The sequence below is a fragment of the Panthera uncia genome (assembly GCF_023721935.1).
Source record: "Panthera uncia isolate 11264 chromosome E2 unlocalized genomic scaffold, Puncia_PCG_1.0 HiC_scaffold_20, whole genome shotgun sequence".
In the NCBI taxonomy this organism is placed as follows: Eukaryota; Metazoa; Chordata; class Mammalia; order Carnivora; family Felidae; genus Panthera; species Panthera uncia.
Window position 1 is genome coordinate 24,518,319 of NW_026057589.1, and position 26,063 is coordinate 24,544,381.

Here is a 26,063-nt window from a genome sequence, read left to right on the forward strand (position 1 = left end):
CCAGGACGAGGGGACAGAAGGACAGATGCATCTCTCCCGTGTCTCTTCAGGTGTCTCCCGTCTTTCTCCAAGAAGCTGAATCCACTGATGTCTGGGCCACAGGGCAAGGGGCGGAGCCTCGCTGCCGGCTCAGGACCCCGGGTGTCGTGTCACCAGTCATGGAAGATGGAGGGGGGTGGGCGTGTACAGCTGGCGAAACAGGCCAGGAGGCCCAGGGTCACGCATGGAGGTCGGGGGCACAGTCCCTCCCGCATGCATCCCGCGAGCAGAGGGGCCAGTGTGGGAGCACACGTCCCGCCCTGACAGCTGAGGGGGTCATCAGTAACTGCCATATCTCACGGGGGAGATACACGCCACCAGGAGGGCTTCTGGGAAGAGGTGGACAGGAGGACCCGGGAAGAGCAAACACCCAGCAGGTGCTTGCCGTGTGCTGGTCTGCTCGAAAGGTCTGGGCGCGCTGCTCCCTTCGCTCCTCCACAACGACCCCTGGAGGTCAGGACTCTGACAGTCGCTAAATTACAGGCTCGGGCGGACCCCATCCTGCGCTGTCTCCCTGAAAGTGGGTGGGAATCAGGAAGAAGGGAGAGAAGTAGGGGGCCTCCCAGGCGGGGATTCTCAGGATCAGAGAGGCCACAGCGAAACAGGGCAGGTTGAAAGGGGAGGGGAAGGAGGAGGAGCAGAGGCCAGACGCTGTGCAGGGGTCGAGGGGTCATGGGGGGCACCGGGAGGGTAGGGGTCCAGGCCTGTGGCGGGACCACCTCTCACCAGGAGCTGCTGTCCCACACCCCGGCCAGAGCCAGCCAGCACGACCACAGTCTTGAGTTACCCAGGGTGAGAACAGCCAGGTAGTGTTTCTGAGGGGAAGGGAGTTACCCACACTCCTGGGGGTTCCCTGGGGTGGCCTGGGATCCGAGGGATTGGATCTCCCGACTTCAAAGGGGCCCCAGGCCCTCTGAAACCCACACCGATGCGCACTGGGGGCTTTGCCAAGAGCCTGGGCAGGTCCGGGAACCCGAGACCCTGGGCACACGCTGCCCCGCCCCCGCCCCCACCCCACAGTCTAAGCCCCGGAGACGGGTCCTCCAGCCCCTGGAGGTGCAGTGGGCATAGAGTGTCCTGGGGTCCTGCAGACAGCCACCTTCCCGGGACCAAGCAAACAGGGTGATGGGGTGGCTGAGCTCTGCCCACAGGCTCCACATCCCCAGGGGTGGGAAGGGGTGGCTGGGCCACGGGACACAGCCACTGTGTCCAGCTCGGGAGCACGATCTCAAGCAGGCCTGCTTCTCAACCCCATGCCTCACTGCATGACGGACAGGTCCCACCACCTTCTGAGCCTCAGTTTCCCCATCGGTAGTTACCCGTTGACTTTCCCGCTGAACTCCGCAAGGCGGAGCCGTGAATCAGCTCGTGGTGATTCACGTAGGCGTAGCGGGAAGGCATAGCGGGAGCTCCGGGTGGAGTCAGCGGGCCTCAGCCTGCCCGCCCCTGGGGAAGGGCGCACCCCTGCGTGGGCGCAGGGCTCCGATCAAAGCCTGGGATCTTGGGAGGAATTCAAGACTCGCAGGCGGGGAGATGAGTTGTCCGCTACTGTGTGACAAATGGCAGCTGAAAGGAAAAAAGTCTGTCACCTGTCACAGCGTCCGGGGAACTGTCACAGCCTCTGGGGGTCAGGCATGTGGGCGCATCTCAGCCGGGCGGCCTGGCTCGGGGCCTCCCCGGCTGGTGGCCCCGAAGGTCAGCAGGGGCTGCCGGCTCATCTGGAGGCCCGACCGAGGCTGGAGGAACCCCTCCAGGGTGGTTGTTCCCGCGGCCGCAGATGGGAGGCCTCGGTGCCTCGCTCGTGGGCCTGCCCACAGGGCTCCTGAGTTCCTGCAACATGGCGGCCAGTGGCCCCCAAGTGGGTGACTGGCAGAGCAGGCAGAAGCCACAGTGCCTCGTGTGACCTTTTCTAAAGCCAAACACCCTCCCTACCCCCATATCCTGCCCATTAGGGAGCCACCAAGTCCAGCCCGTGTAGACGGGGAGCGAGTTGGGCTCCACCGCTTGGAGGGAGGGAACTCAAAGCATCTGTGGCCAAATTCTGTAACCACCATGGGGACTGGCTTGACAGTCCCTCTCCAAATCACAAATGCACTTGCCCTTTGCACACCCCCCCCCATCTCTTCTTAGTACCCTGCGGGCCTCACCTGCAAGTGTCCGTGTCACCCTGCTATTTGTGGAGGCCGTCCGTCCATCCTGCGGAATGTTCCGTAGCCGAGTGTGGTGGAGAGATGAGCCGGCAGACAGACAGACAGGAATCTCTTTGTGGAGTCCTGGGGATGGTCTCCAAGAGATGCTTTGAAATGCCAGAAGGAAGGCAGGGAACAGTGAGGGTGGCTGACTATCTCGTGTTGAAGGAGGGAGGGAGATGTGGACACTTACCCATAGTGGCTGGTATTTACATCAAGAAACTCTGGAAAGAAACACCAGAATCTGCCCCGAGTGCTGCCCCAGCAGGACCGGGACGGAGGGTCCGTGGGGTCAGAGTAGGACGAGAGGCTTCTCACGTTGCCTGGGGTTTGGGAGCCACACGAACGCGTCAGCTACGCACACGTTTCCTAACGGAAAGAAATGTAAAATAATCATCCCACCTGTAGGGAAAGCAGTCGACTCCCCGCCCCCCCCCCCAGCGCTGCAGGGACCCCCGGCCCGGGCCGACCGGCCCCCTCAAGCTCACCCCATCTCCCTGCGGGCCCCGGGGCAGCTTCCTGACGCCCTGCGGCACCGGCGGGCCCCTACCTGGAGCGGCTCCCTGCAGCCGGCTCCTCCGGGGGCTCTCGGCCCCAGCCAAGCGCCGCACGGATTCTGACCCTGTTTCCCTTCTCTCGCAGCCAAGAAATCCTCATTCCTCAGGAAATTGACCTGTGCGGCGACCCAGCTGAGGGCCCCACTCCCCAGGTATGTAGCTGAGGACAGCTGGAGGCTGTCCCAGAGGCGGCCGGAGATGCCCTGTCCCCGGCCCCGGCCCACCCCCCACACCCGGCGTCTCCCTCCAGCCCCCCCGCGCTGCGGTCACTGGGGCGGCCAGCTGCCTCCCCGGGACACTTGCTCCTGGAGCCTGCTGTCAGGGGCTGGCCCACGGCCTCGAACCGCAGCCCCGGGCCCGGGAGGGGTGCAGACAGCAGGTCTGTCTGGGTGCTGACATCCTCCGCGGCACCCAGCACGCCAGGGCCCTCCTTCTGTGATCTCCTCACGGCGTCTCCCTCGAGCCAGTGATGGGGCAGTCACGGTTTTGAGCAGGAAAATGCACCGGTGCCGGTATTATTCCCAGGTCACAGGTCAAGAGCCCAAGGCCGGACGACATGTCACCATGGGGCAGGGGATCTGGGCCAGGGCCACTGGCCCCAACCCCCCACTGCCCGCTCACCCCACCCACTGGGCACAGCTTGGAGTCCGGATCTGTGGGGCCTTCGTGGCGTCTGACGCCGCTCCGGCCTGACCTGCAACCTGCCGGAAAGTTCTGGAAGCCATGGAGAGGTCGGGGGCCCTTGCCCATCTATGCCCCGCCTGGGTCTGGGTGGTCCTGGCCCCTGCCTCCTTAGGCTGCCTGCGAAGTTCGGGGGGGGGGGGTCCCACAGGCCAGAGTCCTCTTCTCTCTTAGTGGGGGCAGACACCAGCCCCCAGCGGGTTCAGTGCCGCCCGACTCACACTGAGTCGCCACACTCGAAATGGCAGACAGGCTCTGGTTATCAGGCGTCCCTGTAGGCGACGGCAAGGGGGCACCTGAAGGGGTGCGCTGGCCTGGGGCAGGGTGCACGGGGAGGCAGGGCCGCCCTCGCTCGAGCTCCTGGCCACAGCCCTGCCATCTCACTCGCAGGCCCCTCTTCACGGCCCGCAGGGGCCACGCTGTCCTCTGGGACCTGACCCAGCTCCCCCAGTCTGTTCCCAGGACACAGAAGCCCTTCCGAGGGTCCCCAAGCTGCACTGCACCTGCCTGTGCCCACAGTCCCTCTCCCGGGTGCCCTCTCCATCCTGGTGCCCCGAGGCTGGCCATCTAGGCCACTGGAGCCAATGCCACTCCCTCTGGAAGGCTCCCTTTGAGGCCACAAGATGGCCAAGGAGCCGCCCACAGCTCGTGACCTCAGCCCTCACAGAGACAGGACAGAGTCACTGCTGCTCACGTCTAGCAACCACGTCGAGCCATGCGGCCAAGCCTGCTGGCAGAGGGACGGGCTGGGACAGTCGGGGACAGTCCCTCCATGGGGATGGTGGAATCTTGAGTAATAATTCCACCTACCTCCCCAGAGGCCCCGACAGGGAGCCCTCAGAGCAGACCTGGGGGATGCTGACGTCCAGACTCACAAGTGTGCCCAGAGGCTGTGGCGCCCCCCGAGGGTAGGTGGGGCTGTGGGGGCCAGCGGCTTCCACTGCCCCTTAAAAACCCACACAGGATCCCCAGGTAACACTGCCCCCAGGTACTGCTGCAGCCTGGAGGGGCCAACCGAGCCCAGTTCTCATCTGGCTTCAGGCGGTGCCCCGGGGGCAGCAGCGCAGAAGCCCATGCACGGGGCGGGGGGCGGGCGGGGAGGGGGGGACACTGAGGCCAGGGAAGTGCAGGTGCTGGGGAGAGCCCCCCGTGTGCCAGCTCACGTAGACCCTGGAGCCTGTGGGCGGCCCGGTGAGGGAGGCACCGGTAACCATCCCTGCAAGGTCGAGGGTGTGGAGGCCGACCTTCCCCAGCCAGGAGTGCCTCTGTGTGCGAGGCCTGGGCCAGGCTGAGTGTCCAGCTCCCTGCCCCCGGGGCCCAGGATCCGCAGAATCAGACAGGCAGGCCACACCAACAGCACACATTCCTCCAGGGGCCTGTTCAGCATGGGGGCAGCGACCCATGTCGTCTCTGCAGCAGCACCAGCCGGCCGGTGCAGGGAGGCCGAGGGGCTTGCCCAGCCGGGGATGGGGTGTGGGCACGATCCTCTACGTGTCGCGCGGGAGCCACGCCCACCCGGGAGACCAGGCAGGCACAACACCCCCTCCTTGGTGGGGTAGTCCCGGGGAGGAGCCTGGACGCAGGCCCCTCCCTCGGGACGCAGACCAGCGAGTCCCCAGAGCACGAGGCTTGAGGCTGTCCTGGGCCAGCAGGGCCTCACCTCCTGTCTCCTGCCGCTCTGCTCCTGCTGCGAGGCCCCTCCCCAGGCAGGCGAGGGTGACCCCCCCGCTCCTCCCTGGGCTCTCCCCTGGCCCCAGCTGGGTTCATCTCAGGCCTCTGGGTGCTCATCACCCCCGCTGCTGCCAGGGTCTTCTCAGACCCTCTCCCCCACAAAGGGGACCCTCTCTCAGTCTGGCGGGGACCCGTTCCCTCACCTGTGAAGGGGCCGTTGGAGTGGAGCCCCCCCCACCGAGGGCAAGGGTTTCTGTGCAGCTGCCGGGGTCCCCCCACCCAGCTGCCACAGCCTCCACGGAGCTCCCAAGCCCCCCCCCCTCACCCTGCGCTGTCTTTGCAGGGCCCGTTCAGGACCATGAGAGCAGTCTTCTCCAGGGCCCCCCTCGGACCGCCACGTCCTCCCAGTGCCCAGACGGAGGGGCCATGCCGGGGGAGCAGCCCCGCAGAGCACCGCCCGCAGCCATGACCCGAGACCTGCAGCCCTGCCCGGTGGCCGGTGGCACGGAGGGCCCCTCCCGGCCCCCCGGTGAGGACGGTGTCCCAGCCAGCAGGACCGCCAAGGCCACAGGCTGCGGGGCCCAGGCTGGGGAGCCTCCAGAGACCCAGAAGTGGCAGGCCAGGGAGGTGGAGCCCAAGGCCCCACTCCCGAGAGCCCCGTCCCTGGGCAGCCTCCCGGGGGAGGGCGGCGGCCCCCGGGCCCCTCCAGGGAGGAGCCGCGCACACGCCAGCAGGGCGGACGGCAGCCCCCAGCAGCTCTACACGGGGACCATCTCCGGCTCACGGGCCAGACCCACCCCGGACCAGACTCCCGAGGGCCCGCTGGGCAAGGACCCCGGGGCCCCAGAGGCGGAGGCCCCAGCTGCTACAAAAGAGCTGAGTTCCCAAAGGTGCTTCCAGGAGACCCCCTCCAGCTTTACCTCCACCAACTATACCTCACCGAACGCCACCTCCGGGCCCCCGCCCCTCAGGGCCCCCCCGGGCAGCGGCACCAGCCCCCACAGGCCAGCCTCCTACTCGGAGCTCCCGGCCGGCGGGGCAGACGCCTGGCCTCCCACTGTCGACAACAGCTTCCCAGGTGCTAGATTCGGGGTCCCTTCTGCCAAGCCAGAGCCTTTTCCTGAAGGGGACGGCCCCAGGGTGGCCTCCTTCCAGTACCCCTTCCCGGCTCTGCGTGGGGCCGGCCCAAAACCCTTCCCCGAGGGCACGTCCCGGCCCGAGTTCGCGGAGAGCGCTCTAGCGTTCGTCTTCCGTCAGCCCCGGGGGGCGTGGCCGGAGGAGGCAGTGGGCACGGGCAAGGCCTACCCCCTGCCCACCCAGCCCGCTCCCCAACCCCCTCCCTGCTACCCGGGCCAGCCCGGCCTCGACGCCCCCGGTGACCTCGGCTGTGCTCCCTCACAACCTGGTGCTGCTCACCCGGCCCCCGGCCCCTTCTCGGAGAGCACAGCCACCTTTCCGGACAGTTTGCACAAGAGCCTGACCAAAGCGCTCCCTGAGAGACCGCCTTCGGCCCACGAGGGGCTGGGGAGCCCCAGGGGGCCACCAAACTCTTTGCCACAGAGGCACTTTCCCGGGCAGGCCTACGGGAGCCCCGGAGCCGGCGGAGTGAGCTCCAGCCCAGGGTCTCTGGACGCGGAGCTGGCCGCCCCGGGGCCACTGCCCACCAGACTGCCCCAGCTGTGGGACCCTGCTGCAGCCCCTTACCCCGCACCTCCCCTGGGTCCCCCGGCCTCGGCCAGGAATGCATTCTTTGAAGGCCAGCCCAGCCTAGGCCAGCGCCTCGGCCTCCCCCAGAGTCCCCCTCTGCCCTGGCCCCAGGTGCTCCCAACCGCCGGGCCCAGCCCCCACCGAGTGGAGGTGCTGAGCCGGCTGCCTTTCCCCCCAGGGGCCCCGGAGTGGCAGGGGGGCGGCCAGGGAGCCCTGGGCGCCGCTGCGGGCAAGACGCCCGGGCCGGGGGAGAACTTGGCAGTCCTGAGAAACAGCCCGAGCCGGCACGGTGGCGGCTCCCCCGGACTGTTCGCCTACAATGGGCTGAAGGAGCCCGGAGCCCAGCCCCTGTTCTTCGGGGTGGCCCAGGCCCAGGCCTCAGCCCGCACGACGCCCGGCCTGCCCCCTCCCAGGGCGGTGGGCGCCTCTCCCTGCCAGTCCCCGCTGCCCTCGCCTGCCACCAACACGGCCAGCAGCAGTTCCTGTTCGTCGCTGTCCCCGCTGCCCAGCAGCCCGGCCAACCCCAGCCCGGAGGAGAGCCAGCTCCCGGGCCCGCTCGGGCCCCCCACCTTCTTCCACCCGCCCCCTCGTGCCCAGGAGACCAGCAGCCCCCACACCGTCCCCATTCACTACCAGCCGGAGCCCCTCCGAGCCTTCCCCTTCCCCACAGAGGGGCTGGGGGCCGAGGGCTCCTTCAAATGCCTGGAGGAGGCTCCGTTCCCTGGCGCAGGCCCCGAGGGGGGCGGCGGGGGGCTGGAGGGCTTCCCCCGGGAGCCACCCCCCTACCCCGCCCACCACTTCCCCCTCAGCAGCGCCAGCCTGGACCAGCTGGACGTCCTGCTCACCTGCAGGCAGTGTGACCAGAACTACGGCAGCCTGGCCGCCTTCCTGGGGCACCGGCAGTTCTGCAGCGTGCTGCTGGCCAGGGCCAAGGACGGCCACCAGCAGCCCCCAGGGCCCCCCGCCACCCCCAGAGCCCCAGCCAGCGGGAGCCCCGGCCTGCTCGGCCACACCAAGACGGCCCCCTTCCTAGCCAGCGGGGACGTCCGGGCCGACAGCAAAGATGACCCCCTGAGGACCAGTTTCCTGCCCGGCCTGGCCGCCGCCCCCTTCCCGCTCCCTGCGGTGGGCCTGGACCCGGAGGACGATGCCAAGCTGGACAGCCTCATCACCGAGGCACTCAACGGCCTGGGATACCAGTCGGACAACCCCGAGATCGACAGCAGCTTCATCGACGTCTTTGCTGACGAGGAGCCTTCTGGCCCCAGAGGTCCCGGGGCTGGGCACCCCCCCAGGACCAGGGTGGGGACGACGCCAGAGAGTAAAGCCCAGACCCCGCTCCCAGCCGGGGCCACCCCACCGGAGCCCCCGGGCCCCCGGCCAGGCAACGGGAGCCACCCGGCCCGCAGCAGGCCCCAAACCCGCTCCCTGGGCCCAGCGCCTGCGGACACAGATGGAGCTGGCCCGGCCGGCCGGCACCGGAGAGGGAAGCGGTTTAAGTTGTTCCAGAAAGAGCTGGACACATCAGGCACCACCCAGAGCCGCAAGGGCCCCAGAGCCACCCGCCCGAGGCCGAGGAGGAGAGGCCACGGGGCCGAACCGTCCCTGCCCCGCCTCCGGGACCTCAGAAGCCAGGCCGCGGAGAGCCAGGGCCATCCTGCCAGACAGGCCCTGCCCGTGGAGACCAGGAGCTCCCAGCGCCTCCGGCGCTCCCCGGGGAAGGACTGCAGGAGGAGGCGGCTGCGGGGCGGTACCTGGAGCAAGGAGCTCATCCACAAGATCGTCCTGCAGAAGAACAAGCACCCCAGGGGGCAGGGGCAGGGCGGGCACTGCCCCCCGGCGTCCTCGGGGCCGGCACCCAGCAGCGCCCACGTCGGGCCCCAAGAGCTCGCGTGCGCCTCGGAGTCCGAGGAGGAGGACGGCTCGCGGCCGCCGGGCTCCCGCTTCAGAGGCCGGCCCCGCCACGGCTGTCGGCGGTGGCGCCGAGGCGCCAGGCACAGGGAGGTGGCTGGGACCCCGGGCCCCAAGGAGGATCCAGGGCGGCAGAAACCCAGGAAGGTGGCGAGGCAGGAAGCCGCAAAGGACAGGGGCTGCCGGAGCCCAGGCCCCGAGCAGGGAGGCCCCGGGCACCTACTGCAGTCTCCTGCCGGCACCAAGGCCCCAGAGGAGACCCGTCCAGCGCCGGACATCCCCCAAGACGCCAAGAGCCCTGAAACCGCCGAGAGGCTGCCCCCGGACGCCACGAAAGGTCCCGGGGAGGTTGCAAGCTCGTCTCCAGCCCCCTGTGCGGGAGGAAGCCCCCGCCCCCCAGCCCCAGAGCGGCCGGAACCCGGCAGAGAGGACGCCCGGGCGTGCCGTGGGAGCTCGCCAGCAGCAGGTGCGGGCGGTCTGCCGGGCACTGCCCGGTGCACGGAGCCGCCCGTCTCCCGGGACAGAGAGGACCCCCCTGCCTACCCCCCGGGACCACTGCTGGTGCCTGTCGCTAACACCACCGACCCCGCCTACCTTGAACCTGGAGTCCTGTTTTTGAAGACCCCCGATCTTGGCTGCGACTCCGCTCCTTTTAACGGAGACTCCGTGGGGGTTCCATTTGCCAAAAAGAGACCCCAGCCCTACGGCAGCCCCCCCGGCAAATTGTTCCTTGGACCCAAAGACCTGCCTGGCTGTTTCCAAGAAGACCTGTACTCCAAGCCCTTAGCTTCAGGCGCTCTGCCTGCCGGCGACATGCACCTTCCTCAGGAGGCTGTGGACACCGGTTCCCTCGAGCCAGAACCACCCAGGAATCCGACCTACACGATCCGAGTGGGCCCGGGCAGGGCCGATTCGCCGCCGTTGACCTTGGAGTCCACACCCCTCTTCTCGGGGCTGCCTGTGGACAGATTTGAGCCGCCAATCTACAGCAGCCTGTCCGGAAGCGGACATACACGCCCCTCCCTGGTGTGTGCCACCCCTCCACCAAGGAAACCCCAGTTAGAGCCGCCATACTCCCCGTTTCTGCCCGACAAGGGCTGGTCCCTGCTGGAGGAGACCCCCGTGCTGGCCAGCCATATGGGTCACCTTCCTGACCTCTTGGGGGAGAAGGCATTCAGCAGGAAGTGCCCCGGTGGAGGGACAGAGGCTGCCAGCCCCCCGCCTCCGCCCGGCAAGATCAGCGAATGTGGCGTCACTTTTATGGGCAACCTGTCTGAAGACGAACTTGAAATCAAAAGACTGGTCGCCGAGCTGGAAAGTCAGCTACAGAGTAAAGGCGCACACGAGACCCCCGAGCTGCTGTGTGCGGCTGGGCACTCGGGCAGGACGCACGCGGGCACCGGGGCCCCTCTGCCCTCCCACCGGGCCGCCTCGCCCTCCAGGGACACCTTCTCCAAGCCCGAGGCCGAGCTCACCGGTCTTGGGGAATCGAGTGCAGGCCCAGAAGGGGCAGGAGCAGCAGCGGCCGCCACGGAAAGGGTGCTAAGGATCGAGCGTGAGGAGCGGCCCTCATCCCGCACGGGAGAAGCCGCCCTTTCCCCTGCTGCGCGTGCGGACGTGGCATCCGGGGCTCCTGTGAGCCTCAGTGGGGCCGACCACAGCTTCCAAGCAGTGCAGAGAGCCAGAGTCTCCGACACAGGCCCCCCAACGGCAGAAGGGGACTGTGGGCTCCACCCGGAAGTCTCTCTGTCCGGCTCTAGAGGGCCATTCAAACCTCCACTGGACGGGAGGAGCTTAGCAAAGCACAGCCCGAACTGTGAGCCTTTTCTTCCTAAAAATAACGGGGCCACCGGGATGCACCAGAGCGAAACCCTGCTGTGCCTTCCCTGCACACAGGTGCGAGGGCCCTGCCTAGAGCCCCCCAAGCTGGAAGCATTTTGGGGCGCCACCCCATCCTGTGGTGACAGTCACAGAGACGCTCCCAAGGGATACTCCGGAAGCAGAGCAGGCTGGCCAGAAGGAGCAGGCCTCCCCCTCCCTGGGGTGGGGGACCCAGGCCTTAAGGCTAACGAGGAGTTCGTACCCGTGGGGGCCTCCCCAAGTCCTGCCCGTGTGCCCAGCACCAGCCCTGGCAGGAGGCCCCAGGACCCGGCCACAAGCCCCCTGCGTCAACTCCAGCTCCTGGTGGCCAGAGCAGCTGGGAAGGAGGAGGATGCCCTGGGCTCACAGGGGCCCCCACCCACTGACACCCAGAGCCCTCAGTGCAGTGACCCCTCAGATCTGGAAGGGGACAGCGTGCAGGGGGGGAACATGGCCTGCAGCCCCACCCAGGACGTCCCAGGGGAGGTACCGACGGCAGCCATCCCTGCGGTGGCCGGATGTCAGTTGGGGCCCGAGGCTGATGGACATCCGGACTCACTCGGCCAGGCTGAGAAGCCCGAGGGCCAAGGCAGAACAAGCAGACTGCAGCCAGATAACCGGGGGAGCCTGGTGGGGCCGGACAACCTCTCCACAGTCAACGCCAATCCTGTAGCTGCCCTGGCCAGGCCGGCCAGGGGCGCAGACCAGCTAGGGGGACAGCTCCAGGGAAATGGGGGGGTCTTGGGCCCTGGAAAAGAGGCATGGGCCACCCCAAGCCCCGCCCCCTCTGATGCAGAGTCTTTGGTAGCAGCCCACGCCCAAACTGGGCCGGGGGCCAGGACCTCAGAGGAGGCAGCCAGCCCAGCACCCCCCGTAGGGGACCAGTTGCCCTTGCCCACTCCCGCAGCCACCCCCATGCCCTCTGGCCCAGAACACCTGCCCCAGAAAGACCCGCCTTCAGGTAAGCAGAGGGGGCTGCTCCTGGCACGTCCATCCCGCAGGGATCCCCCCAGCCTGCGGCCCCCACCAGCCTCTTCTCCTGCCGGGGCACCTCCACGAAGGACAGCCTGCACCCCAGCCGCCACAGATGCTGGGGCCGGGCGAGCACCAGCAGTGCCCCCATCTTTGAGGACAAGCCCCTGTGGCTTCAAGGAAAGCCTGGCTCACCAGCCCCTCCTGGGGGACCAGAGCCCCCCAGAAGACCCTCCCTTGGGCCAGCCTGGCTTCATCGGTATCTTCACTCCCGCCCAGGGGGAGGACCACCCTGAAGGCAGCACATCAGGACCTCTAGAGGATTCCAGAAAAGAGAAGCCAAGGAGATCTCCTGCCTCGGCCACCCCTCCTCCCCCAGTGAGGGCCATGTCCCCGAGAGTGACCATGAAAGTCACTGCCCTTCCCGACATTCCCGCCCCAGATGACTGGTCAGACTGCCCCTGCAGGCGGGCCACACCCCACACCAGCCCCAATGGGATGCCCACGGGACCCCCCTCCTTGGAACCCCCAGGCGACAGCGAAGGCCAGGGTGTCACCTCTCTGCCCGCTGACCATTCCACATGGGGGGCCACTGGGCCAGATTCCTGTGCCTGCCAGGAAGGCGAGGCGGGGGCCAGCTGCTCTGCTGTGACGGCATCTGGAGCTGGTGGTGGGGGGCCCCCAGCGACCCGCCCCTCCACAGAGCTCCACCAGGACAGAATCCCATCTCCCGGCTGCACAGCCAGTGACTCCAGACCCAGCTCCCCCCAGAGCCTCAAAAATGTTCACCGTACACCCCGGAGGGACCCCCTCAGCCCCCAGGGCACCAGACCGAAGCCTCGTGGCTTTAAAAAGAAGCCTGTGTCCACAGAAAATGGCCACTGGAAGGACCGAGCCCCCGGCAAGCGGCCCGTGACCTGTGAAGTGTGTGCAGCCTCCTTCCGCTCCGGGCCAGGCCTGAGCCGCCACAGAGCCAGGAAGCACGGGCCGCGCAGGGCTGCTGCCTCCCAGCCGGCCCCCCCGGCCCCACCTGCTCCCCAGCCCCAGGCATGCCAGCCCCCCGGGAAGAAAAGCCGCAGGGCACCTGGGAAGGAGAAACTGAGGCAGGCACTGAGCGGCCCCAGCCACGTTCTCGGGCCGCCTCCTGACCAGGGTGCCGAGGCTTATGCAGAGGCATCGGGTCCCCAGATGTCCCAGGGACCTGGCGGGGAGGGGTTCAGCGTTCTGGGAGCACCAGGCTGCACCCCTAGCCGGGAACCACACCCCCCAGGCCTGGACGAACCAGGAGTGCACATGAGGCCTACAGAGCCCAGGAAACAGGACCGGCTGGTAAAGGACGAACCCTGTCCCAAGCAGACAGAGAAAGGGGGAGGCCAAAGGCGGGGCAGAGTGCCCACGGACATCCCCAGCAAGCCAGAGAAGACATCACAGGAAAAGGCGAGGAAGCCCAGAGCAAGAAGGTTCCGGGAGGGGAGTGGTCCTCCAGTCTCTCCTGGTGTCATTACAGACAAATTCTGCTGGGACCCATCCGCTGCCGTTGCCAGTTCCCCGGGGCTTCCGGGCAGCCAAGAACCTGACACCGACGCCCCCTGGCCCCGGGTGATGGAGAGCGTGGAGGGCACAGAGGAGGAGACGCCAGCACGGAAGTCACCCCAGGATTGCATGGCCCGCCCAGGGGGGATGGAGGGGGGGCCTCCTGGGAACGGGTCGGGGGGACAGAGGACGGCCTTGGCAAGGGGGTGCTGGGGACCCAGGGAGACCAGGACGTCAGATCTCTACAAAGAGTCATCGTGGGCAGCCAGGTCTGAGCCCACAGGGGACAGCAGAGCAGCTGAGGGCGGGGCGAGGCAAGGCGTTGGGGAGGGGCGTGAGCCCCCCTCGGGTCCCCCAGGCCGTCCTGAGACCTGTACCCCTGCCGATGGCACCAGCAGCAGCTGCCCCCAGGGCCCCTTGCTCAACCCGAAAGCGCAGGCCAGGCTCCAGGAACATGAGGGCGCTGCCCCTGCAGCCCCCAGCCCCGGCCTCGGGGACCCTCTGAGCGTGTTTGATGACGAGGCCTCCTTTTCTCGGCTCTTCCCTCTGGGCGGCCGCCTGACTCGGAAGAAGAACCCCCACGTCTACGGGAAGCGTTGTAGACAGCCAAAGACCCCGCCGGCACTGGAGCCCCGCGGCGAGGCGGGGGGTGGCGTCCCGCTGGCCTCCTCCCACCCGCCCACAGACCTCAGCGACTCGGGCTCGCTCTGCCTGTCACACGAGGACCCGTGGGGTGACGAGGCCACGGGTCTGCCGGAGTCCTTCCTCCTGGAGGGCTTCCTGAGCAGCAAGGTGCCTGGCATTGACCCCTGGGCCCCCAGCCCCAGCCTGTGGGCCCTGGAGCCTGACCCCGAGGCGGACCTGGCGGAGGGCGTGCCCCACGGCCGCGCCGAGGACCACCCATCCGAGAACATTCCCGAGCTGCACATGGTCCCAGCGGCTTGGCGAGACCTGGAGCTGCGGGGCCCCGCCGAAGAGATGGCCTCTTCTCTAGGCGGCGCGAGCCCGGAGCCCCCGGACCTGGAGCGAGAACACTATGACGGCGAGCTTCCCGGGAACGCCCTGGATCTTGAGATGCTCAGCGCCAAACTGGAGGTGCAAGATCTGTGCTTCCTGGGGCCCCGTGAAGACCCCGCGGGCGACCCCGGCACCAGCTTCTCGGGCTCCCGGGGGCCGCAGAGCAAAAGGGCAGAGGGTGCGGCTGCGGCAGGAGGGGCGCCAGGCAGGGAGCGGCACGCCAAGGCCAGGAGGGCGTCCTACAAGTGCAAGGTGTGTTTCCAGCGCTTCCGCGGCCTGGGCGGGCTGGACCTGCACAAGCTGGCCCACAGCCCCTCGCCGCCGCCCACCTGCTACATGTGCGTGGAGCGCAGGTTCCGCTCGCGGGACCTGCTGCGCCAGCACCTGCAGGAGAAGCACGTGCAGGGCAAGGCGGGGCGCTGGGCCTGCGGCATGTGCCTGAGGGAGGTCGCCGACGTCTGGATGTACAACGAGCACCTGCGGGAGCACGCCCTGCGGTTCGCCCGCAAGGGGCAGGCGCGGAGGTCTCTGGGGGACTGGGAGGGGGACGGCACCGTCACCCGCTTCCTGGGCAGCATCATGGGACAGGCGTCCGGGCCCGGCGGGGGCAAGCGCTCCGTTGGCAAGGCACGGGGCGACCCCGCGGGGGCGTCGGGGCAGCCGACCGGGGCGGGGAAAGAATTCCGGAGGGAGAGGGCGAAACCCAAGGTTCCCGCCAGCCATTCCGACCAAGATGGCACCGCGGCCCCAGCCGGGGCTTTGGCGGACCGCGGCCCTCTGAGCGGCTCCGCCGAGACGTCCCCCAGCCTGTCCCCTGCCCCCTGCCCCCACAGCGAGCCCCTCCTCCGCGCCGTGTCCGTGCACGTGCACGAGGGCTGCAAAGACCCCTCCCGAGACTGCCACCACTGCGGGAAGCGCTTCCCCAAGCCCTTCAAGCTGCAGCGCCACCTGGCGGTGCACAGCCCTCAGCGCGTCTACCTGTGCCCCCAGTGCCCGCGGGTCTACGCCGAGCCCCGCGAGCTGCGCGCGCACCTGGCCGGGGCGCACGGGGCGAGGGAGGAGCCGGAGCTGCAGCACACGCCGCTCTACGCCTGCGAGCTCTGCGCCGACGTCACGCACATCAGCAAGCGGTCCTTCGTCTGCAGCTCCTGCAACTACACCTTCGCCAAGAAGGAGCAGTTCGACCGGCACATGGACAAACACCTACGGAAGGGGCAGCAGCCCTTTACGTTCCGCGGCGTGCGGAGACCCGGCGCCCCCACGCAGAAGGCCCCGGCGCGCGAGGGCGCCCTGCCCAGCAAACGGCGCAAGGTGGCCCCGCCCAGCAGCCCTCCGGGGCCCGGCGGCGCCGACAGGCCTCTGTCCTGGGGCAGCCGCCCCACCCGGAGCGAGGGGTCGCTCCCAGCCCTGCCGCAGCCCTGCCCGGAGGCGGCTCCTGGCACCACCAGGGGGCAGCCCAGGACCCCAGAGAGGCCTGTAGACCCTGTGGGCCACCGGGTCACAGGGGGCGATCTGCCCTCTGACCTCCGGGAGCTCCTGCCCCCGGCCCTGTCCCCTTTCCCGGCCGCCTCCGCAGAGGGCAAAGATGGCCACAAGCCGGACGGAGCCGCGGAGAGCTCCGAGGATGAGGCTTCTCCAGGCGGCCCCGGGCCTCTTCTCCAGCAGGCTCTCCCTCTGGGGGGGTCTTTGCCCCGGCCAGGGGCCAGAGGCCAAGATGGAGAGGAAAAGAGGGCTGCCGGCCCATTCTCAGGGAGAGGCAGGGCCCCCGGGGCCTCCAGCAAATGTGCCCCTGAAGACTGCCCGGAAGCCCCCTCCCTGCTCCCAAAGGAGAAGCAGGTGCCCACAAGCCCCATGCTGCCTGAGGCAGGTCCAGGGAGCCCCTCCCACAAAGGCAGTGCCATCAAGGCTTTGGGCTGCCGGAGTTTGTCAAAGGACAGATCGGTTTTGCCCAACCCCAGCAAAGCTCCCAGGTTCCCGGGGCAACCAAAGAAGGCTGTGGCCAGTCCGACAGCCCGAGAGCTAGCCTATGGCACTGAGGACAGGCCGAAGCCCACCGCCGCCAAAGCCAAGCCGAGCCCCAGCTCCCAGGGAGTGGGGAGCCCACGGCACAGCACCAAGACGGCAGGGGGCAGCCGGCCCCAGCCGGCCAGCGGGCAGCTCCAGAGTGAGACAGCCACCACCCCAGCCAAGCCCAACTGCCCAGGCCAGGGCCCCGCCCCAGACAAGCATCCCCCTCGAGCCCCAGCCAAGGGCTCTCCCAAGGGGCCAAAGGAGGCCGGTGACCAGGGGCCCCGGGGGAGCCTGGGCCCCAGGGAGGATGGGACGGTCAGTGAGAAGAAGAGGAAGGGCCGGGCCCCAGGGCCAGCCAGGAGTGAAAGTGTGAGGAGCCTGGGGAGAGCCCACTTGGTCCCTGACAAGCCCCCCCGGGCCCCCCGGAAGCAGGCGACACCCAGCCGTGTGCTCCCCACCAAGGCCAGGCCCGGTAGCCAGAAGGGCACGATGCCACCCCAGCCCTCAGAGCAACAGCGGCAGGCGGGGCCCGGCCACACCCACGGGGACTGCAGGCGCCCCAAGGAGGGGCAGGGCAAGGCCTGTGCCCAGGGGAGACCCCTGCACAGGCCCCCCAAGAGGGACAGAGCTGTCCACGGTGCTGAGCCTGCCAACCCCCGTGCCTGCCGGACCGCTGAGTCCCAGAATGACCTCCTCAGCCAGCTCTTTGGGCAGAGACTAACCAGCTTCAAGATCCCTCTAAAGAAAGACCCTCCAGAGTAATTTATAGACACGAGTGAGTACCTGGCAGCAGGGCTTGGAACAACCCAGCAAGTGGGGGCTCCCGTGTATGCTGACAAGCCTCAGTGCCCGAAGGGTGTTGGGTGGGTGGCCACGTGTTAATCCACCTGACTTATGCAGATGCTCAGAGGGCTGAGAATGTGATGCTCTGAGCAGGGCCTGGGGGGGTGGGGGGGTGGGGGGGGGGACAGCAGTCCCTTTCTAGGTAGAAGGTGAGCGTGAGGGCCGGGCCAGCTGCAGCCCCTTTGAGACCACACCGCTCTTTTCTCGGCACCAGGAACTTGAAGAGAAAGCAGTGCCCTGTCCTGTGTGTCCCACTGTCAAGGCACAGCACGCCACAGACGCTTTGTCGGAAGGTGTTCACGGGGTCCTCCCGCATGCCATCCAGCAGGGAAGTGAGCTGAGGCAGCCTCGGTCAGGTGGCTCCCCTCAGTCTCGTTGCTGCTGTTGCTGGAAATGCTTAGAAGCCACATTCCAGGGCAGGGCTCTCCCCCCTGGGAGAGCTGTTCGTGAGCCAGCAGGCTGCCGGAGCACGCCAGGTTTCTCTGACCACAGAGTGGTGCTGGCCACTGTCTCCACTGCGCCTTGACCCCTGGGGACTGGGTTCCCATCTGGAAGGTGGAGAAAGCTGCTCACCAGCCAGTTCCTGCCGGCTCTCCTTCCCCAAACGCCCTGCCTCTGCGCCTGCCCTTTCTAGAGCCTTCCTCCCACAAGGAGCTCTCCGCTGCAAGTATCAGCAATGTTACTCTGAATTTCTGGTGCTATTTCATGTCGTAATGTGAATTCAGGCTTCCTTGGTGTGTTTCACCTGGGGGAATGGGCGGGGACACCGGCTGGCGGGGGGGGGGGGGGGCAGGGGGCACTGCACCAAGGCCCACCAGCACCAGCGGCCCCAACAAGTATTTCACTGGCTCCCCAGGCTGCCGGCAGGCTCCAGCCCCACGGTCACGGTCGGAGAGCAGCCGGGTGGGACGCTCAGGGCCGGGGTGTGGTGTCGCTGCCCGGTCAGGGAGGCGTCTCATGCACTGACAGGACCCAGGGGTCGGCGAGCATGTCATGTTTATGGAATCGTGTCTTCAAAGGGGGCAGGAGGGCAGGAGAGGCCTCCTTCTGTTCTTGGGCATCTCTGAGGTTCGTGGTTTGTGTTCTGTTTTTCCTTTTTTACCTGGGGTGCAATGTGTGTCAAAGTTTTTATTTTGATATTTTGAAAGAGACCAAATTGGGCCCACATTGCCTTTCTAGAAGGTGCTGTGTGCCACTCAGAATGCCTTTAGTGCTGACGAATAACACGGCAACTCTGAGGTTGTACTGTGCAGACCTCTGCACTCATGCTGTTAAATATATCCTCACTGTTTTCACGGAAAGCCTCTGGCTGTGCTGTCTGTCCTCCCGCCAGCCCCTGCCTCGGTGGCTTTAGCTGCCACTTCTGTCCTGTCACCAGGATTGTGTGGCCCTGCAGAGCCCCACACACACACACACACACACAGCTCAGCGATCCCACCAGCTTCTCCGGCTTGTTAACATGGCATTTAGCAGCGTTTCCGAAGCTTCACTGCTGGGGGCCTCGGGGATCAGAGCAGGAGAGATAAAGTGTCGGGAAGTAATTAGCACAGCTCAGTTTAGGGGACCCAGGAAGGTAGCAAAGGTAGTACAAAGGGTCAAAGCCGGAGACACCAGCCCACCGCAGACTCAGACCCCGGGGCCCACCATGTCCCGAGGACAACCGTCAAAGACCCCAGTGTCCAGGACAAGTGCCCGGAGAGCAGGCCGGGCCGTCCAGAGTCAAGCACCCGTCCTCGTCCTGCCCCCGATGGCCGTCTGGGCTGGGGCGCGAGGAGGCACTCAGAGCAGCACCCAACAGTGTGTGCAGGGAGAGGAGGGGGAGCCTCAGGGAGGGAGGCCCACACATGAGGCCGTAAGTGGGGTCTCCGCGCTTCTGCCCAAGCCCCCGGGGGCCCCCACCCACCCACGTTCACCTTCCTCGGCCAGGAGCACTCTTCCCAGGGGCTCCCCCTCAGGACAAGCCCCTCCCGTCCGTGAACCCCCAGCCCTGGGCAGGCTGTCTCTAGGGTCTCAGGGAAGGGGCCCCTCACATTTACATGCCTACTGTGTGCTGGGAAATGAGCCACATGCAGCCCCTGCTTTGGGGGCCTCTAGACAGATTCTGTCATGAGTCGGGGGCTTTGGTCTCCTTGGGGATCTCTGTAGCAGGGCCTCAGGTGGGGGACACAAGGGGGCACGGGGTTGGGGTGGAGTGAGTCTGAGTTATGTTTGAGAACGGCCATCTGGTGATTGGGGGATCCAGACCCCTGGGGCCCCTGTTCAACTCCTCACACCTGGGACAGCCGGGGACCAGGAGCGGCCGGCTCGTTGGGAACCCGGAGGGAAATCGTAGGCCCCAGCACAGGCCCCAACCCCGATTCCAAGTCAGATGCGCACGCTGCCGGCTGGCCAGCAGGTGGCAGCATCGGCCCAGCTGGGCCGCTGGCGGGGGGATGAGCCGCCAGCCCTCCTCCCACAAAAAAAAGCGCCCTGCAGTCGCTGAGGGGCTCAGAGACACACATTTACTGCACAGCTCCTCCCACCTCACCCCGACCAGCTGCGTCCAGTGTGGGGGGCCTGCCCTTCAAGACGCCTCTGGGCAGGCTCCCCGAAGCGCTGTGGGAGCCCTGGGAGTGGGCCGCACAAACACAGGAGAGGGTTGGGGCGGGAGCAGCCCCTGCACAGGCCCCGCTCAGGGGCCACAGCTCCCTGAGGCCCCGGGGAAGTGGCCACTTCGGCCCTGGGCCCCGAGGGCCTGGCTCGTCCCTTCTGGGAAACCAGCGTGCCTGCTCACCCCGTGACCTCAGGGTCCCTCCGGGAGCCACCCCAAGGCAGGCAGGGTGGGCGGCTGGGAGAGCCCGTGTCAGCAGCAAGATCACATAAGTGGCTGCATTGTTCAGTTGCATTCTGCCCTGGGCCCAAAGCCTGACCCCACCGACCCCTCAGCCCCACCAGCCCAGGGACAGGGCAGGACTGCTGGTTCCTGGGGCCGGGTAAGGGGTGCAGGTGTGGGACGGGGCAGGCAAACACGTGGACGGCCGGAGGGAGGGAAGCAGGAGGTAGGAGCAGGCATGCCGGCCCCGACCCCCGTAAAGGGCCAGGCTTCCCACGGCACATCCGCTCAGGGGAACCCCCAGACAATATTATTTAACGTGGGCTTTCCTAAGCTCCCGGGGCCGCAGATGCTTGAGAGAGTCCCATCCCCCGGGAAAGTATAGATGGCCACGCGCACACAGTGGAAAGACCCCGGGTTAAGAGGGACCCACGGAGACAGTCTCAGAAGAGCAAACAGCCACCAGGGAAGAGTTGAGTCCTCATACCCTGGGGTGCTCACCAGCGCTGGGGCTCCTGAGGCACCCCCATACAGGATGGGACTTGGGGGCCCCTGGGCCCTGCCTTGTCACCTGCGATTGTGCTCGTGTGGGCTGTGGAGGTCCAGCCCCGAGGCCACATCCCTCCGGCCCCCATCTCCCCACCCAGTGCAGTGTGTAGGCAGTAGGCCCCAGGGCCTGCTGCTGTGGGATGGTAATCCCTCTGGGCTCTCTCTCCTTCCTGGCCACTCTGAGCCTGGGCACCCAAGGCCACGACCCCTTTCCCACAGGGCAGTGCCTCCCTCACTGACCACACAGTATGGCCTGTGGGCAGCAGCTCAAGGCCACTGGCCTCCTCCCTGGAGCCCCCAGGCGGGAAGGGGGGCAGGACGGGACTTCCCGAGGCCCAGGGTTTGGCCAGGCTTGAACAAGCTGCACCCCGTTTCGGGGCCCCGGGGAAGAGGGCAGTGAGCTCTGCCACGTGGGGTGAGCACCAGGGGGCAGCAGGGCTCTGGCTGGAGCAGGAAACCTCAGGTTTGCCGCCATCCCCTCCAGACCTCGGCTCTCCCGGCCACCAAATGGGCACAATAATCACCAAAAGCTTCTCCGACCCCAACATTCGGAGGCTCCCTCCGAGGGCTCAGGACTGTGGCCTGCTGGACGCAGTCGGGGCTCCCGGGGTCTGCCTGGACCCTCTCCCCACAGCCATCCTCCGGCTGCCCCCTCCCCTCCCTCAGCCCTTTACCCTCATAGCACTTCCTCTTTGTCCACCATCCGTGGACCGTGGTAGCCGACCCTGCGTGGCCACGGTCGCCCTCCTGCCAGACTCCAACCACGCATGTGTTGTTCACACTTAGACCTGCAGTGCCTCAAGTAGGGGCTCCCTACGTGTTTGGGGTGGGAAAGGGGGGAGGAAGGGTGCAGGGCAGAAGGGAGGGGAGGAAGAAGTGGAGAAGGAGAAAGGAAGGAAGGAGGCAGATGAGAACATGAGCATTTCCTAGCTGATGATATGACCACGTGACCCCAACTCTCGGAGATTGGGAAATATCCAGATAATGTCTCCTGTCGGCGCCCAGCACTGCCTGGCCGGGTCAGGGGGCCACACTTGGGCAGCCGCGTGAAAGGGGGGCCCTCAGTAGCACTCGAGGACCCTCCGCGGACCAGAGCCTTCGTGTCCCGGGACATCGGAGATGCTGGTTTCACAGACGACCACCAAGGCCGGGAGGAGAACCTCGTCTGGCGTGGACCCCGGCCAGCTCTCTCTCCCCGAGACATCCCAGGGGGTGAGCAGTGCAGATCAGATGGGGTCCCGTTTCCAAGGCCAGAGCCACCCCCCACACTGCCACGATGCGGGCAACAGAGGCAGCGGCCTGCCCCAGGGTGGCCCAGGCAGCGCCGTCCGGCCCTCCCCCGCCCCTCCCCCGGGCGGCCTCCCGATTCCTAACTTAATTTATTTTGACATCCTCGAAGCCGTTTGACCTCCTTACAGAGTCACGTGGTGCTTAAAACTCATTATCCCCCCATTGCAACAGGAAGTTAATTAAACCCTTCACAGAGCTGGTGTTGATGAATGTCAACGTGGGCCCCGCTGGCTGCCGGCAGCTCCAGGACCTCTGGCGGACACGCGGGGGGGGGGGGAGCGAGGCCCGGCCCAGGCAGGGGCCACAAATGGAGCCTGGGTCCCCCTTCCTCCAACGCAGCCACCAGCGGCCACTCTGGAACAGCGTGTGTGGGTTCCCTAGGGAGGAAGCTGGCTCAGCCGCTTACCTGTTGCACGGCCTCGGGCAAGTGGCTTCACTTCTCTGAGCCTCAGTTTACTCTTCTGGCAAATAGGAATTCTAACGGTCCCTCCTTCAGAAAGCTGTCACGAGCAGGCTGTGCGCTGACCCGTGTGTCACTCCTGTCCCTGCTGGTGTCAGACGATGGGGCTCCAGGTGCCACAGAAGAGAGGCCGGGCCCTGCCAGCTGGAACAGAGAGGAGGGCGTCACCTTGTCGGGGAGAGGTTAGGGGCTTCCCTGAGGGAGGGTGCCCCCGGCAGCAGGAACAGCTTGTGCGAGGGCCCCGGGGCCACAGGACACCTGGACCCCTACCAAGGAGGTTCAGAAAAGAAGGTAGAACGGGGAAAGGGCAGAACCTGAGATTATCACAGATGGCTTCTGGGAAGGTCCCGCTGGCTTCAGTCTGCAGGGGGTGCAGCGGTGGCCGTGGGGACCAGCGGGGTAGCAATGGCAGTGGTGACGGGTGGTAGGGGCCCGAAGCAGGGTGGAGTGATGGCACTGTATCGGGGTGCATCTCAGAGCTGTAAGGAGGTGAAATCGCAGACACTGGGAGGCAGTAACACAGAAAGGGGGCCCCCTCTGGCCTGGCCTCCTGACGCACCCCCAGTCTGCTCCAGCCCCAAGCTTGCCGCAACCTCTACACCTGTTCTTTCCTTAGCTGAGGAAGCCCTTTTCCCATCACTCTTTCCTGAGCATCCTCTTCCTCCTTCAAGGGCCACCTTAAGTTTCTAGAACATTCTGTGGCTCCCTTGGTCATAGCCTGAAAACCAGTGCAGGGCCTGGTACGTGGAAGCTCCTTCCCCACCCCCAGCAGCTGCCCAGCCTGGGGCAGCCCTCCTCGTGGGGAGGCGGCACGGAACATGGCCACAGACAGCCAGCCCACAGTGCGATCAAGGCCAGAGGAGCCCCGAGGGGTCACACCCCCACCCCCACCTACGTAGGAGGAAACCAAGGACCCGACTGATTAAGGACGGGGTCAGGGTCACACCCTCCAAAATGGCAGAGGTGGGACTTGGACCCAGTTCTCCCTGCTCCCAGGCCAGGGTTAAGAACTTGGGCTCTGGAGTACGGCTGCCTGGGGTTACATCATCTGAGCCGCAGGACTGCTCGGAGCCTCAGTGTCTTCCTCACCCCCACGACAGCCCACCGGGTGCTTGAAAGCAGGTCTTATGTATTCCAGGCCCAGCCCTGCCAGTTTCTGCCAGGGCGACTCTGACGTCCTAACCTCCAGAGCACAGCGCCAGTGTGTCGTGAGAGAATACAAACCAGCCAAGAGTAGGGCTCACAAAGGTGGGGCAGACGGTGGTGATGACATCGCCCTTAGAGCAGGCACCCAGGTCAAAGCCATGCCCAGGAGGCCTCCAGGGAGTCTTGGGACCCCAGCAGGCAGCTGCCAGAAAGCTCAGATCCAGTGAGCCGGGACAGCCAGGCAGCCCAGCTCCACATCGGGCATCGACAGCCCTGCACTCCGGCTGAACACAGCCCTGTCTTCTCCACCAATGGCGACGTGAGCCCTGGCCATCCGTGCGGACTTGCAGGGGCAGGTGGAGACAGGTGCACAAGGGGCAGTCCGTGGGGAATGGAGGCGGCCGGGTGGGCTTAGCCTGGACACCCTCAGCAACCCCGCACTGCTCCTCCTCTCTCACCTGATCAGGGACCCCTGCAAAGCCACGCGCGTCGATGTCACCTTCTCCAGACAGCCACCCTGGATTCCCCAGGCTCCTACTGTGAACTCACACAGGCCTTCCTCTGACAGCATTTCTGGTTCCTCTTTCCTCAGCATGTGGCCATTATCGACAGACTTCCCCTGAGGGTGTGGGACCTGCGCAGGCGAGGTCCTATGGCATCGCCACTGGTCCCCGCAGGCTGCAGACTGTCTCCCCGTCTCCGTACGGTGGGGTAATGACCTCCCCCTCCCCCCCACAGGACAGCAGGAAGGAGCAAGGTATAGAAGGAAGATGCTGGGGAAACAGCTCTGGCCTGGGGCAGGACTGTCATGGCCTCATGGGCGTGTGCGCTTGGTTTAATGCTCTAATTTGGCTGCCCTGAGATTCCTAACTTTTAAACAAGAAGCTCTACGTGTTCACGCATACCCCAAAATGGTAGTCGGTCCTAGTCAGCGGGCTCTGTTTCTGACCCACCTCTGCCTCTAAGTCACTGGGAAATTCGGACGTGTCCTTCCTCTCGGGGGCCTCGGGTTTTTAAACTGTATATGAGGAACAAGTAGCGAAGCACTGCCTGTCTTCCCTGCACCCCAAATCCCACTGACCGGTCCCGCCCTCTTTCTTCCACTGACCTTCGCAGTCTTCCACCACACACACCTCCAGCCATCGCAGCAGCGCCAGCCCGGGGCTTGGGGCCTCAAGGCCAGCCCTGGTGCCAGCCCACAGCCCCGCTTCTAGGAAGCCCCCTCCCGCCCCACCCCCAGGTCCCCACCCTGTAAAGAGGCCCTCCTTTGGGGATGATGGCAAGGCCCACGGAAAGCTCGCACCGGTGGGAGCCCTGAGCGAACGAGCCAACCGTGGCCCCCCCCCCCCCACAGAGAGGGTCCAAGCACCAGGCCGCTGCAGGAAGGCTGCACCCACTGGCCCAGGGCGGGGAGCGGGAAGAGCTGGTGAGCCGTGTCTCTTGGCCTTCTGGCCTCAGTGTGCCCATCTGTCCAGTGGTGGACATGTGGTCCCGGGGGGGACCTCAGCCTCCTGACTGCGAGGCTGCCCAGCAGCCACTCTCCTGCCCAGAGGCCCCTGGAGAGCAGTGGTGGTGCCAGAGAGAGTGCCCAGGCCCCAGGGGCAGCCCTTCTCTTCCATGGGCCAGGGGCATAGATAACAGGAGTGTCTCACAGGCAGAGCACACGGCACAAGGCCAGCCTCTGCAGGTGACCGTTGTGATAATCATCTGGACAGGCACCCAGGTGTCTTCTTTGCAAAGGTCTTCTGGTCAGCTCCTGGGCCCTGCTCTCCCCCCTATTTCTTCTGAATGAAGGGCCCAGGGAGCAGGTACCAAATGCAGGCCGAGAATATTAAAAGAACACAATTCAGCTTGGGGACACAGCTCTTAATGCTCTGGGACTTGAGCTGCACCGGAAAAGGGGGTGGGGGGTGGGGGCCTCTGGGATCCCATGAACATATCCCCAAAGACATGAGAGTCGGTCTCCATTTCCAGGGCTAGAACACACAGTACTGACTCTGTCCCAGGCCGGGAGGGGACGCAGGTGCCGGCTCAGCCCACGGAGGGGCCTCCTCCCCGGCCCCTCAGCAGGGGCGCCCTGGGGAGGAGCGGGCTGCTGCAGGGGGAGCAGGGACAGACGGCCGGCTTCCACACCCTCCCGGATTTACAATCAGACCGGAGCCCAGGGGAGGAGGGCCCGGAGGTCCCCACACTTCATCTGGACGGCGGACCCCAGGGATGCTTCTTCCACCGCAGGCTCAAACGGAAGCCCCCACCCGGCCACAGCGGACTCCACACCCCAAATCTGGCTCAAGACACAGTGGGGCGTCGAGGCCTAGGGCTTCCTGACCGGGCCCTTGCTGCCCGCACCCCTCAGGCGGGGGGCGGGGCGAGTCGTCGAGCCCAGGGGTCCTGGGCGGGGCCGGGGGGCTGGGGGCGGAGCCACGGGAAACCTGGGGCGGAGCGAGGGGGCGAGCAGAGCCGGGTCGGGCCGGGCTTGGGGGGAGGAGCTAGGCCCTAGGGGCGTGTCCAGAGAGGCCCGAAGCTCGGCCTGACGCGGAGCCGCGGGGCGGCGGGACCGAAAGGTCGCTGAATCAGAGCCAGGCCTGGGGACAAAGCTGCGGGACTGAAGGAGGAGCTAAGGAAGCCAGAGGTCCACCCGGGGGCGGGGCCAGGTGGGGCGGGGCCGGCGCGGCGGGGGCGGGGCCGGCTGGACCGCAGGGAACCAGGATCCGCCCGGGGGAGGGGCCGGCGCGGCGGGGCGGAGGCGGGGCCGTGGCGGCGGCGGGGCCGTGGCGGCGGAGGCGGGGCCGTGGCGGCGGGGGCGGGGCCGGGCT

The 26,063-nt window shown here is 66.7% G+C and overlaps 2 protein-coding genes across 2 annotated transcripts in view; both read left to right on the forward strand.

Annotated features, from left to right (window-relative positions):
- Positions 1-5,483: 5,483 nt before the first annotated feature.
- On the forward strand, positions 5,484-16,994 carry ZNF469 (zinc finger protein 469). The gene has a single exon (XM_049622394.1). It carries the CDS (start codon positions 5,564-5,566, stop codon positions 16,907-16,909), a length of 11,346 nt encoding a protein of 3,781 aa, XP_049478351.1. The 5' UTR covers positions 5,484-5,563; the 3' UTR covers positions 16,910-16,994.
- Positions 16,995-22,506: 5,512 nt separating this feature from the next.
- ZFPM1 (zinc finger protein, FOG family member 1) overlaps positions 22,507-26,063 on the forward strand; it is a 68,947-nt gene continuing 65,390 nt past the window's right edge. Inside the window, 3 exon segments of the mRNA XM_049622395.1 lie at positions 22,507-22,525; positions 23,840-23,958; positions 24,602-24,673. Coding sequence (XP_049478352.1) covers positions 22,507-22,525; positions 23,840-23,958; positions 24,602-24,673 — 210 coding nt within the window.

Coding starts and splice junctions, on each gene's coding strand:
- ZNF469 (XM_049622394.1), top strand. CDS start 5,564: ATGCCGGGGGAGCAGCCCCGCAGAGCACCGCCCGCAGCCATGACCCGA.